We start from the raw sequence: 14,907 nt of genomic DNA, 5'->3' as shown, positions 1-14,907 counted from the left end.
CCTTCTGGTGTTCATAAGATATAAAACAGTCAAGAAACAGGTACCAGAATACTTCTACCTCTGCAGAATGAAAAGACTCTGGTATCATAAATGGAACATAGTTGGTGTAGGTGGCCTAGGCAGATATTGCATTGGACACTAGAATCACTAAGCTGTCTGCCCATTGATCCTGACTTGCAATTTGGAGCTCACCACTGGACATTCACTTAAATGTTACTAAATGTCTGCTTTAGAACTGGATATAAACGTTGCAATTTATTGTCACTGCGTTATGTAATTCGCTTTTTTGTCTCTGGTAGGATATTGGAACTCCAGCAGAATGGGGACATGGACCTATTAAAGCATAAATGGTGGCCACGCAATGGACATTGTGACCTATACTCATCAGTGGAACCTAAACAGAAAGGCAGTGCCCTGGACATTAAAAGCTTTGCAGGAGTATTTTGCATCTTAGCAGTTGGTGTTGTTGTATCCTGTGTCATAGCTATGGTGGAAACATGGTGGAATAAGAAGAAAGGATCCCGAGTACCTTCCAAAGAGGTAACTATTATAGACTTTGAAGAAATGCTATTGATAATGTTTCTTTTACAGAACTTTTGATTTTCTTCCTGATTTCATTCAAATAGTTTGAGCAGGAATACAATTAACCCCCTTAAGCGACAGCCAGTTTGGATCAAATGCCAGAGCCCCATTTTTCAAATCTGACATGTGTCACTTTATGTGGTAATAACTTTGGAACGTTTTTACTTTCCTCGTGACACATCTTACTTTAGGTTAGTGGGGAATTTTAGTTGATACATTTTACCTTTATGTATAAAAAAAATCCCAAATTTGCAGAAAATTTGGGAAAATTCTCTATTTTTAAAATTAGAATTTCTCTACTTTTAAGATGGATAGTGATACTTCATAAAATAGTTATCACTTTACATTCTCCATATGTCTACTTTATGTTGGCATCACTTTTTATATGTCATTTTATTTTTTCAGGATGTTAGAAGGCTTAGAAGTTTACTACACCCCTTAAGGTATTCAAAACTGATTTTACAAACCTTATTAACCTTTTAGGTGTTCCACAAGAATTAAAACAAATTGGAGGGGAAAATTTAAAATTTCATTTTTTTGTTCAGATTTTCCATTTAAATCAATTTTTCCTGTGACACAGCAAAGGTTAACAGTCAAAGAAACCTCAATATTTATTACCCTGATTCTGCAGTTTACAGAAACACCCCATATATGGTTGTAACCTGCAGTATGGGCGCATGGCAGGGTGCAGAGCGAAAGGAGCGCCGTAAGTTTAACAGAGGGCAGATTTTGCTAGTATTGTTTTCAGGTGCCATGTCACATTTGAAGAGACCCTGAGGTACCCCTAGAAAGAAAACCCCAAAAAGTGACCCCATTTTGGAAACTACACTCCTCAAGGAATAAATCTAGGGGTGAAGTGAATGCTTTGACCAAACAAGCTTTTCATTTAATTTAGAAACAAATGGCTGTAAAAATGAAAAATAAACTTTTATTTCCAATATAAAGTTGCTTTAGCCCCAAATTTTTCATTTTCACAACGGGTAACATGAGAAAATGCACCCCACAATTTGTCATCCATTTTTTCCAGAATATGGGAACACCCTAAATGTGGTCATAAACCGCTGTTTGGGGACATGGCAGAACTCAGAAGGGAAGGAGCGGCATCTGGATTCTTTAACCCTTTCATGACCAAGGGTCATTGATGCCCCAGTGTCCAGGTCAAAATTTACAAATCTGACATGCGTCACTTTATGTGGTAATAGCTTTGGAACACTTTTACTTATCCACGCCATTCTGAGATTGTTTTCTCGTGACACATTGTACTTCATGATAGTCATATATTTGAGTCAATATATTTCACCTTTTATTTATGAAAAAATCCCAAATTTACCCAAAATTTGGGAAAATTCACATTTTTCCAAATTTCTATTTCTCTGCTTCTAAAACAGAAAGTCATACCTAATAAAATATTTATTACTTAACATTCCCCATATGTCTACTTTATGTTGGCATCATTTTGGAAATGTCATTTAATTTTTTTAGGACGTTAGAAGGCTTAGAAGTTTAGAAGCAATTCTTAAAAATTTTAAGAAAATTTCAAAACCCACTTTTTAAGGACCAGTTCAGGTCTGAAGTCACTTTGTGGGGCTTACATAGTGGAAACCCCCATAAATTACCCTATTGTAGAAACTACACCCCTCAAGTTACTCAAAACTGATTTTACAAACTTTATTAACCCTTTAGGCGTTCCACAAGAATTAAAGGAAAATGGAGATGAAATTTCTAAATTTCACTTTTTTGGCAGATTTTCCATTTTATAATTTTTTTTCTTTAACACATTGAGGGTTAACAGCCAAACAAAACTCAATATTTATTACCCTGATTCCACGGTTTACATAAACACCCCACATGTGGTCGTAAACTGCTGTACGGGCACACGGCAGGGCGCAGAAGGAAATGAATGCCATACGGTTTTTGGAAGGCAGATTGTGCTGCATTGGTTTTCTGAACGCCATATGTTTTTTATTTTTCTGCCGATCGTCTTGTGCAGGGGCTTGTTTTTGAAGAAAGTGTTGAGGTTTTTATTGGTACTATTTTTGGGTACATAGGATTTTTTGATCATTCATTATTACAGTTTATGGGCAAGGTAACCCAAAAATTGGCTGTTTTGGAACAGTTTTCATTTATTTATTTTTACAGCGTTCATCTGAGGAGTTAGGTCATGTGATAGTTTTATAGAGAAGATCGTTACAGACGTGTCAATACCTAATATGTATACTTTTTCTTATTTATTTAAGTTTTACACAATAATAGCATTTCTGAAACAAAAAAAATGATGTTTTAGTGTCTCTATAGTCTGAGAGCCATAGCTTTTTTATTTTTTGGGCGATTGTCTTAAATAGGGTATCATTTTTTGTGGGACGAGGTGACGGTTTGATTGGTACTATTTGGGGGGTCATACACCTTTTTGATAGCTTGCTGTTGCACTTTTTGCGATGTAAGGTGACAAAAATGGCTTTTTTTTTACACTGTTTTTGTTTTATTTTTTATGGTGTTTATCGGACGGGGTCTATCGTGTGATATCTTTATAGAGGCGGTCGTTACGGACGCGGTGATACCTAATATGTGTATTTTTTTATATTTCATTTTTTATCGGAAAAGGCCATTTATTTTTTAAATTTTAAATTTTTATTTATTTATTTTTACTTTTATTTTTTTTTCACATTTTTTTTTATCAAGTCCCTCTTAGATCTTGAAGATCCAGTGGGGCTGTACTATACTTTGCAATGCTCTTGCATTGCAAAGTGTAATACAATCAGATGCTTTGTAGGTGGCAACAGCGGACGCTTTTGCAAAGCGCCCGGTTGTCATGGCAACCATCGGGGCTGCCATCGCAGCGCAGCAGCCCCGATGGTGGAGAGAGGGAGCCCCCTCCCTCTATTAACCCCATGGATGCCGCTGCCGTGGCATCTATGGGGTTACAGCAGAGTGTCAGCATAGAGCTGACACTCTGATGATGGCGGCGGCTCAGGAATGGAGCCGCCGCCATCAAACACAGCAGGGGGCCAGACAGAGCGGGGGGCAGCACTTGAAGGGGGGGGAGGATGTCACGGCCAGCAGGAGGAATGGAGGGGGCAGACTCAAGGAGGGGCACTGTGGACACAAGATGGGGCACAGATGGGGGGGCTGCACAGATCGGGGGGGCCTGCACAGATCGGGGGGGCACGAGGACACTGGGATTTCAGGCTCTGATCTGCAGAGCGCAGATCAGAGCCTGAAACGGGCATTTTTTCACTGCCGCGATCCGATTGGTTAGTCTGCATAGTCAGCATACAGGGCAGGGGCAGAAGCTTTAATCCAAGCGCTTTGCAGCGCTTGGATTAAAGAGCTGCCAGAACGTTTATATACGTGGTAGCTGCACGGGGTATGTGCAGCTATCACGTATATATACGGATTGCGGTCGGGAAGGGGTTAACATGTAATTTGCTGAAATTAGTTTAGGGCCCATACCATTTTTATACCAATATAGCTGTGTGAGGACTTGTTTTTTGCGGGACAGGCTGTAGTTTTTATTGGTATCCTTTTTTTTTACATGTCTTTTTTTATCACTTTTTATACTATTTTTGGTGGAGGTGAAGTGGGCAAAAATGGCAATTCTGTCAGTGTTTTTTATTTTAATTTTTTATGGGGTTCCCCTTGTGGTAAATATTATATAATTATTTTATTCTGTGGGTCGATACGGTTATGGCAATACCAAATGTATATCGTTTTTTTTTATGTTTTACTACTTTTTAAGCATAAAATACCTTTTGTGTTAAAAATAAATGATATTTTGCATCATCATATACTAAAGTTCATAACATTTTTGTTTTTTCACCAATGTAGCTGTATGGGGGCTCGATTTTTGTGGGACGAGCTGTAGTTTCTATTGGTATCATATTTGGGTACATATGTCTTTTTGATAACTTTTTATACCATTTTTTGTGGAGTGAAGTGGGCAAAATGGTAATTCTGTCAGTGTTTTTTTTTTTTTTTTTCCGGGGTTCCTCTTGTGGTAAATATTATATGATTATTTTATTCTTTGGGTTGATATAGTTATGGTGATACCAAATTTATATATTTTCTTTTATGTTTTACTACTTTTTAAGCATAAAATCCCTTTTGTGTTAAAAATAAATAATATTTTGCATCACCATATACTAAAGTCCAAAACTATTTAATTTTTTCACCAATGTAGCTATATGGGGGGCTTGTTGTTTGCGGGATGAGCTGTAGTTTCTAATGGTATCATTTTGGAGTACATATGTATTTTTGATCACTTGTTATTTTTTTTTTTGTGGACATGAGGTGACAAAAACAGCAATTTGGTCATTTTTTTCTACATAATTTTTTACGGCGTTCACCGCACAGGATTAGTAATATGATACTTTGATAGATCAGGTCATTATCGACACAGCGATACCAATTATGTGTAGTTTTTTTTATTTATTTCATTTTTTTATTACATAAATGAGCGGATATGAGAAAAGACAATTTTTATTTTATTTTTATTTAAATTGTTATTTATTTTTTATTTTTTCCTTTTTTTTGCTTTTCTTTTTTACACTTTTTTTTATTTATCAAGACACATCTGGATCTTGAAGAGCCAGTGGGTTTGATCACTATACAGTGCATTGCAATAGTCATCTATTGCAATGCACTGTATAGTCAGTGCTACACTTAGATACATGGCAGCCTGGACACCTTTGCAAGGTGTCCAGTTGCCATAGTAACCATCAGGATCAGCAGCGGTGGCCTGATGTAAGAGTTAGGGAGCTCCCTCCCTCTAAACCCCATGGATGCCATAGGCAGCTACTGACCGCATCATCTATGGGGTTAAACAGCCAAGATCGGTTCCAGCACCGATTTCGGCTGTTGTAGCAGAGTTAGCTTTAAGTTACAGCTAACACTCTCTGCTGATGGCAGCGGGTCCGTTCCTGAGCTTCTGCCATCACAGTGAAGCCGGTAACATGGGGCAATGGGGGCATCTGGAGGCATATGAGGGGCATTATCAGAGGCAATGGGGAGACATAGACATGATCAGGGGCACTGGGGGCAAACAAGGGCTCTTACCCGATTTCAGGCTGCGATCTCCAGAGTTGAGATCACAGCCTGAAACCGGCATTTTAACACTAAAGCACTCCGATTGGTTAGTCTGCAGAGACTAACCAATCTGAGCGCTTGCCGGCAAGAGACCACTCTGATTGGCCCCTTTCCGGCTTCCCCGGTGGGTCTGCTCTCGGGGAGAGTGGAAACTCCGGTGCTGTGACACGTTATAGTGTCACAGCCCTGGTAAGCAGTTTGGACGTCACTGTACGTCCAAATGCAGTAAGTCACTTGCAATTTGGACGTGCAGTAACGTCCAAATGCGTGAAGGGGTTAAAGTAGGTTCCACACTTTAGTGATTCTTGACATGGCCTGAATCCTTGGTTCCCTACAGTCTTTAAACAGATTGAGTCACAGCGTACACTAGCATCAAGCTGCAAAGTAGGTCAGATGAATCAAATATTTAAAAATGTGTTGAATTACCCAGACCTCATTCCACATTCAGTCAGGAGAAACGAGTACATTCGGTTTGTACGATAATCCACTGTATCTGTTAGCAATGCTGCCAAATTCCAATCTGAAGCCAAAAGGAAGGAGTAAACAGATGCTTGAAATTATGATGGCCATAGAGAAACTGTGAAATCTCTAAGTGTCTAAATATGCTCCATTTGTCCCCTCTTATATAATAGGGCGACTCATACGATAGGAAAAACTAACAGCACATTTTGTATAATAAAATTATATAAAATAAGAAATTCATAACAAATTGTTGGAAATAACAACATACAATGGATGAAGTACCTGCAAAGAAAATGTTTTCATCATGACACCAAATACAGAATGCACACGCACGTCATCTGTGCTTTTCGTGGATCCGTTTTTTTTTTTTGCGGACCGTAAAATACATACGGTTGTGTGCATGAGCCCTAAGCCAAGATTTCTTTAAAACATTTTTAATAATGAGGAGACTTTCTATAAATATTAAAATGATTATAAAAGCTAAGCATCATTATATAATACAATAGGGGAGATTAATCAAACTGCTGCAAAGTAGAACTGGCTTAGCTGCCCATAGCAACTAATCAGATTCCACCTTTCATTTTTCACAGCTCCTATGGAAAATGAAAGGTGGAATCTGATTGATTTTTAATTGCTGTGGGCAATTAAGCCAGTTGCACTTTACACCAGTTTTATAAATCTCCCCCAATATTTATGCGCAGTTATATCTCATTATCGCAAAAATTCGCCAAGTAAAGTACATTATAGTAAAGAGATGCACTTTGTTTAGTCAGTAACAGCTTGTTACCTTTGCTGCATCTTGCTCATTGAGTAATAAACAGAAAAATGGAGAAGGTAGTTTTTCTATTTTGCTAATTTAGGCATGTAGCTGTAAGGGCTCATTCACACTGCTGTAGGTGAGTCGCTACGTGCATTGGGGACCGCAATTTGCAGTCCCCAATGCAGGGGCAACCTCCATACGGCCGCCGGGATAAATCCAGACCCATTCAACTTGAATAGGTCTGCATTTGTCCGTTCCGCAAAAAGATAGAGCAAGTTCTATCTTTTTGAGGAACAGAAGTATGGAACAGAACCCCACGGAAGCACTCCGTAGTTCTTCCGTAGTGTTCCGTTCTGTGATTCCGTTCTGCACCGTTCCGCATCTCCGGATTTGTGGACCTATTGAAGTGAATGGGTCCGCATCCATGATGCGGAATGCACACGGAACGGTGCTCGTGTATTGTGGATCCGCAGATGCGGGACGCAATATGGCAACAGAGGGGTAACAGTCGTGTGAACGAGCCCTAACTCTTTATAGCTGAACTCAGGAAATAGGGCATCAAACCCAAAAAGCTAAGTGGCTTTCTCTGTTTTCTCATCTTAACATTTGTTGCGAAAAGGAGCAAAAAGTTATAGTAAATATTATACCATTATAATTTGTAAGTAAATCCACTCTTTCTGTTTGCTTAAAGGGGTTGTGAAGGTGGAAGGAGGATTTTATTTTAAAAAATTTTCCATTGAAAAACATTTTTTCAATAGAAAAAAATGTGTAATTTTTACTTGGAATTGTTTTAATTTTATGAAACTTTTTTTAACCATTTACTTGTTCCACAAGGGACATTGAGGAACAGAAAATCATTTGATCTCTTCTATAATACCTTTTACTGATTATGCAGTGCAGTTAATTATAGAGTCAGTGCTATATTGACAGTCACCAGCAGGCTGTGCCAAAGAGGTGCAGCTTTATTGGGATACACTGCAGGCAGGCCTGGGGTCTTCATTAGGCCCCAGGCTGCCATGCCAAGACACTGGCACCCTGCGATCTCATTCACAGGATGCGCATGGGAGACAGAGGGAGCTCCCTCACTCTAAAGACAAGATATGAGACACTTTGTCATTTCACTGTACAAGAAGCACAGGAAATTAAATTACGAGCATACAATTCAAGTGAAAAAGATAGTATCATAAACAACTTACATGTCACATTCACTATTAACTGCGGGATCTAAGTGGTTATATGGCCCAGACATTTACTTCTACTGGTCAAGGCCATTAGAGCAGGAGCAAAGCTCTCATGTGAGACCCCTGGAATGCTTAGATTATGCCACCATAAAATGGCTCTTAGTGACTGCTGTAAGAAGACTTATTAGTGTTCATTAAGGGGTTAAAGAGGTTGTGCAGCGCTAAAATATTTATCCTCTACAAGTGAAAGGATGGGCAGGTAATGTAGACAAGGAAGTAGAATTTGCAAGAGTGCTGCTACCTCTTCAAACAGATTATCAATGAGAGAGCTCCAATCTGATATTGATAACTATCCTGAGGATAGGCCATCAGTATTTTAGCACCGCACAACGCCTTTAAGCAGCAACATTTTTCCATTTAGCAACAGTGTCATCTATGCATGAAATGAGAGTGATGGCTGAAATGCAGAGAGTAAATGTTATACAGTTAAATAATTTGTATATCACATTGCTTGGGTAGCCCTGAATTACTAAGGCTTTGTAGAAGTCTTTTACAAACTAATAATTCAGCCCATTGGTGCATAAAACTTAATATTTTCCGCTGTTGAGCAAAGCTTTGAGCAACACGATTTTATTCTATACAAGATCATTTAAATAAGATGCAAGTACAACAGTTGCCGACACATGGAACATACGCCTAAGTATGGGTATGGCTTTAAGGCAGCTATCATTTACTTATCAGATTTAAAATGTTTAAAATTAGCTGATTTAGGGCTGCTTCATACTGCGTTGTGGCATTCCAGTATTGAGATCCGGCAAATGATCTCAAAACTGGGCCAAAACGGTTCTGTTTTGTCCCCATTCACTGTCAATGGGAACAGAACTGAACAGGATTCCTCAGGATACATTGCGTTCAGTTTTGTTGCATTTTTTACTGAACATAAAACCGCTGCAAGTTGCGGTTTTGTGTCCAGCCTGTGTAACAGAACAAACCGGCTCCGGCAGAAAAATCAATGTTAGCCAATGATGCCAGATCTGTTCTTTTTTGGATTCCCCCAAAAAAAGATCTGTCACCCATTGACTTACAATGATTTTAATGCTGGATCAATTTTGTTCCGTTTCAATTTAACACAACCGCATCCTAACGGAATAGATGCATCCGGATGTGGTAACATCAAACAGAACCATTTCGGTCCAGTTTTGAGATCCTCTGCTGGAAGTCAAAACTGAAAACCAAAACGCAAGTGTCAAACAGGCCTTAGCCAAATGTCAAGGTCCTATAAGTATATATACACCATAGGGGGTTATTTGTTATACTAAAATATGCCTATATTAGGCTAATTTCAGGCGCAGATGTAACTATCTGTGACTTTATCCTGCTCACACCAGGTCTATAATTGTGGGTGGGAAGAGGACAGGTATCTAAAACGCTGGTCTTAATAAATATGCCCCTATATATAGTATATACCATCTACACCATATAGAAAATCAAGGGGAAGCTTCTTAAGTATTACAGTATACCCCCAAATATTCATTTAAACTTAAAGGATATCAACCTGACCAGGTAGGAAGCATAAGACATTGTAAATCCATTTCACCTGCCTTTGTGCAAATCAAAGAGACAACAGCACTGTAGATAAAACAGCGTGTGGTGGCCACAGATAGTTACTTTCTTCTTCTGACTGATTTTTGTCTAGTTTTACATGCATCCCAATCAGATTGCACTTGTAGTCCTTCTCCTCCAGAATAGCATGTCCATACATGGTGTTGTAAGAAGGCTTGCTTTGTCTCCAGCACAGCCTCAGGAGCTTGGTGGCTATACCAGGCTGTTACACAATGAGAACTGGACAAGGCCATACCAGGGTATCAACTCTTCTTTAGGACTGGTGTCTGGCTCTTTATGCCAGGAGGAATAGTAGGAGCACTGCCGGCCCAGAACCCTATAAAATGACCTCCAGTGGGCTACTGCTCTGCATGTTTATGACCAAACTGTAATGAACAGACTCCAAGAAGGTAGCATGAAGTCCTGATGTTATGTAGTGAGAAGTGTGCTCATAGCCCAGCACTGTGCATCTTAATGGCCATTCACCTGAGAACCTCACAATCAGCTGGTCTGACCTTGTTCGCTTTACAGATGAGAGCAGGCTCACACTGAGCACATGTGAGAGATATTAAAGAGTCTAGAGATGATGGGGTGAACATTATGCTGCCTGCAACAACATCCAGCATGACTGGCGTCAGTGATGATCTAGGGAGGCATGTCCTTGGTGGGTTGCACAAACCTCCACATAATAGCCAATGGTACTTTGACTGCTGTTAGGTACCAGAATGAAATCCACATAGCCATGTTACACTGGTGCAGTAGGCTTTGGGTTCCTCCTATGCCGCAGAAAGTCATCGATATCATTGACTGGCCCTCACACTCCCCAGATCCGAATCCAATTAGGTGAAATTTTCCTAAAATAACTTAAAAATCTGGGTTCTGTGGTTCTTTTTTTCCATATAAAAATGATATCCAGTGTTAGATTCCTTTATATATTTTAATAAGGATGAACTTTAATGGCCTCATACCACTTCATTTTGTTTTCAGACTTCATATCTATAATGTATTGATTGATGCTCCTTGTTCGTTTGAAAATATCAAATTTCATTGAGAATGTTGCCATAAAAATTAACATGCTTTGTTATAAATCAGTGTTTTACTAAAAGGTTTGTTCTAGTGGCTTCACATGAATGGGACAAAGCTGCAGTGACCAGGACATGTGCTTCTACAGACTATGCAGTAGTCTGTAGTAGCACTTGTACTGCAGACAATGAGGATGCAGCACTTAATGGAGTGTTGTGGCCCCTTCAAATAGCTGCAGACAGTCAGGCCCCCACTAATCTAATATTAATGGCTTATCCTAAGTATCAGTGCCAAACCTCACTAAAGTTCCCGTGGCTGAATGGACACAAACCCCACAACCATATTCCAAAAAGTCATCATAAGCCTTCTTACAAAAAGGGGAGGCAGCAAATTTCACAGGCAGTTATCAGGAATAAAAGGAATGTTCCTGATAATTACCCGATTGTTGAGCAGAGGTGATAGCAACATTTACCTGCATCCAGTGTTGGACTGGGGTACTTAGGGCCCACCTGTAAAATTTATTTTGGGGTCCCACAGTATTGGATACATTCAGATATAATAAATAATTGAACAAGTTTTTTATATGAACATAGACTGGTTGAGGTGCTGTAGATTGAATATATGTATGTACCTGGAGTAAATTTAATGTCTTATGTGCCACTTGTGCAGGGGGTGGGAGAATAGGGGCCCACCTTGCTCAGGGGCCCACCGGGGGATTCCCCTGTACCCCTGTGGGCCAGTCCGAGCCTGCCTGCATCACAATACAAAGGAGAAAACACAGCCGGCACTACTGAACGCGGTACGGTGCAGGTAACTTGCTCTCAGCAACCTGCATCAATCATCTCTGTCATTAATCACTACTGCCATTGATCCTCCCCACTGTTTGACGGTAGCACATCCATATTTACACAGGAAAAGGTGCTGCCAGTCAACAATGATTTTATTTTCCTCATAACAACACATTCATTAGGCAAAAATCTCTATCTTTATATGGAGAAATTATCAGTAACAAGCATTCAATATGAACGCACATCTTCGATAATTGCCCCAATCCTCAGACTCCGTAAAAAGGCCTTAATACAACTTTCCCTTAAATGGGGTTGGTCTATCTCATACATTGGGTACATATCACTGGGATATGTGCCCAATGTCTGATAAGTGTGGGTCCCATCTCTGGGACCTGCACCTACCTGTAGAACGGAGCCCACAAAGTGGAGAGCTGACCACGCATGTGTGGCTACCCTCCATTAATTTTTGAGGGGCTGCCAAAAATCGCTGAATGCTGTCTTGGCTATTTCCATTAGCGACATAGAAATAAATAGAGCAGTGGCCACGCTTGCACAGCGCGCTTCCTATTCATTTCTTTGGGACTTCAAAAAATAGTCAAGAGCGCTGCTCGGCTATTTTTGGCACTCCAATAGAAATCAACGATATGCCCCCAATGTACAGTACAGACTAAAAGTTTGGACACACCTTCTCATTCAAAGAGTTTTCTATATTTTCATGAATATGGAAATTGTAGATTCACACTGAAGGCATCAAAACTATGAATCAACACATGTGGAATTATATACATAACAAAAAAGTGTGAAACAACTGAAAATATGTCATATTCTAGGTTCTTCAAAGTAGCCACTTTTTGCTTTGATTACTGCTTTGCACACTCTTGGCATTCTCTTGATGAGCTTCCAGAGGTAGTCACCTGAAATGGTTTTCACTTCACAGGTGTGCCCTGTCAGGTTTAATAAATGGGATTTCTTGCCTTATAAATGGGGTTGGGACCATCAGTTGCGTTGTGGAGAAGTCAGGTGGATACACAGCTGATAGTCCTACTGAATAGACTGTTAGAATTTGTATTATGGCAAGAAAAAAGCAGCTAAGTAAAGAAAAACGAGTGGCCATCATTACTTTAAGGAATGAAGGTCAGTCAGTCCGAAAAATTGGGAAAACTTTAAAAGTGTCCCCAAGTGCAGTCACAAAAACCATCAAGCGCTACAAAGAAACTGGCTCACATTCGGACCGCCCCAGGAGAGGAAGACCAAGAGCCACCTCTGCTGCGGAGGATAAGTTCATCCGAGTCACTAGCCTCAGAAATCGCAGGTTAACAGCAGCTCAGATTAGAGACCAGGTCAATGCCACACAGAGTTCTAGCAGCAGACACATCTCTAGAACAACTGTTAAGAGGAGACTGTGTGAATCAGGCCTTCATGGTAGAATATCTGCTAGGAAACCACTGCTAAGGACAGGCAACAAGCAGAAGAGACTTGTTTGGGCTAAAGAACACAAGAAATGGACATTAGACCAGTGAAAATCTGTGCTTTGGTCTGATGAGTCCAAATTTGAGATCTTTGGTTCCAACCACCGTGTCTTTGTGCGACGCAGAAAAGGTGAACGGATGGACTCTACATGCCTGGTTCCCACCGTGAAGCATGGAGGAGGAGGTGTGATGGTGTGGGGGTGCTTTGCTGGTGACACTGTTGGGGATTTATTCAAAATTGAAGGCATACTGAACCAGCATGGCTACCACAGCATCTTGCAGCGGCATGCTATTCCATCCGGTTTGCGTTTAGTTGGACCATCATTTATTTTTCAACAGGACAATGACCCCAAACACCAGGCTGTGAGGGCTATTTGACCATGAAGGAGAGTGATGGGGTGCTGCGCCAGATGACCTGGCCTCCACAGTCACCGGACCTGAACCCAATCGAGATGGTTTGGGGTGAGCTGGACCGCAGAGTGAAGGCAAAAGGGCCAACAAGTGCTAAGCATCTCTGGGAACTCCTTCAAGACTGTTGGAAGACCATTTCAGGTGACTACCTCTTGAAGCTCATCAAGAGAATGCCAAGAGTGTGCAAAGCAGTAATCAAAGCAAAAGGTGGCTACTTTGAAGAACCTAGAATATGACATATTATCAGTTGTTTCACACTTTTTTGTTATGTATATAATTCCACATGTGTTAATTCATAGTTTTGCTGCCTTCAGTGTGAATCTACAATTTTCATAGTTATGAAAATAAAGAAAACTCTTTGAATGAGAAGTGTCCAAACTTTTGGTCTGTACTGTATGAGATGGGCCAACCCCTTTAAATCATGGATGTGATGTTTGGGTGCTCACATACATTTTACCAGATGGTGTATTAAAAAAAAAAAAACTTGGAACAGAAACCAGGTAAGTAAACGTGGTTACCAAGAGTATATAATAAAGATAACAATTTTTGTGCTGTAACTGTATTCAAGACTCAAAACCACAAGGAAATAGACAAAATATAGACTCATCCATTTCTTAAAATAGAGAATGGCTAGCACTGATGAAATTCTATTTGATGACACTTTTTATACACTTTGGGAACAATTTATGAAAACTGTCTAAAAGAAAAACGATCTTTGTTGGCCATAACTTTCATGAAAAAATTAATTTCTTTTAGACAGTTTTCATACATCTTCCCATTTCTAAAGTTACAGTTAAACTTATAAAAGCTCTAGTTCCTATTATGTATCAGTATGACATGTAAAATAATTCAATTTCGATTACGGGAAAGAGTTTTGAGAAATCTGCTAAAAAATAAAAAATCTAAGACATTTTGTCTTTTTTCGATAATGTTTCCCATAGCTGGTAAAATATTCAGAGGACCATTGTGTACATGAGGTAGGTTAACAATCTAAAAATATAACACATTGCAATACCATTATGGACTGCGAAAATGACTACTCTAAACGGTAATTGTCTGGCAGTGTATTACATTTTGCCATGAAAAGAACATTTTCAAACAATAGTATGTTCTAAACCATATTCGTTCCGTCATTGTGCATCTCATGTCATTTTCATAAATGGCCACATTTTCAGGTTTAGGTATTAACATGCTGAAAGCAGCATGGAACCAATAGCAGGCTGGTGGCTACTAATGTGTCCTTGTGTCCCTTCGATTTCATGCAGTTGGATTTCTGTATTAAATTGTGCTACACAATGACACAAAACTGCACAAAATAATTCTGCCACTATTATGACCACCTATGGGAAAAGTCATTAATTAGTTATAGCATTTTCTATATTAAATAGAGGTTACACAATGACACAAAGTACACTAAATAATTCTGCCACTATTATGACCACTTATGGGAAAAGTCATGCATTAGTTATAGCTCATCTAGCATGTTTAATAATATAATAGACCCAATAATTTTGCCAGTATAAGTTAGACGTGAGTGAAGCATAGGC

At 39.5% G+C, this 14,907-nt stretch overlaps 1 protein-coding gene across 1 annotated transcript in view; it reads left to right on the top strand.

The window, feature by feature from the left end:
- The window catches only part of GRID2 (glutamate ionotropic receptor delta type subunit 2), a 1,539,079-nt gene that overhangs the window by 1,511,789 nt on the left and 12,383 nt on the right, over nt 1–14,907 (top strand). Inside the window, exon 15 of the mRNA XM_044302725.1 lies at nt 300–540. Within this exon, the coding sequence (XP_044158660.1) occupies nt 300–540 (241 nt within the window). The remainder of the gene's footprint in view (nt 1–299; nt 541–14,907) is intronic.

Source organism: Bufo gargarizans, chromosome 1 (assembly GCF_014858855.1).
Source record: "Bufo gargarizans isolate SCDJY-AF-19 chromosome 1, ASM1485885v1, whole genome shotgun sequence".
Lineage (NCBI taxonomy): Eukaryota > Metazoa > Chordata > Amphibia > Anura > Bufonidae > Bufo > Bufo gargarizans.
This window is presented reverse-complemented; position numbering and strand designations above follow the sequence as displayed.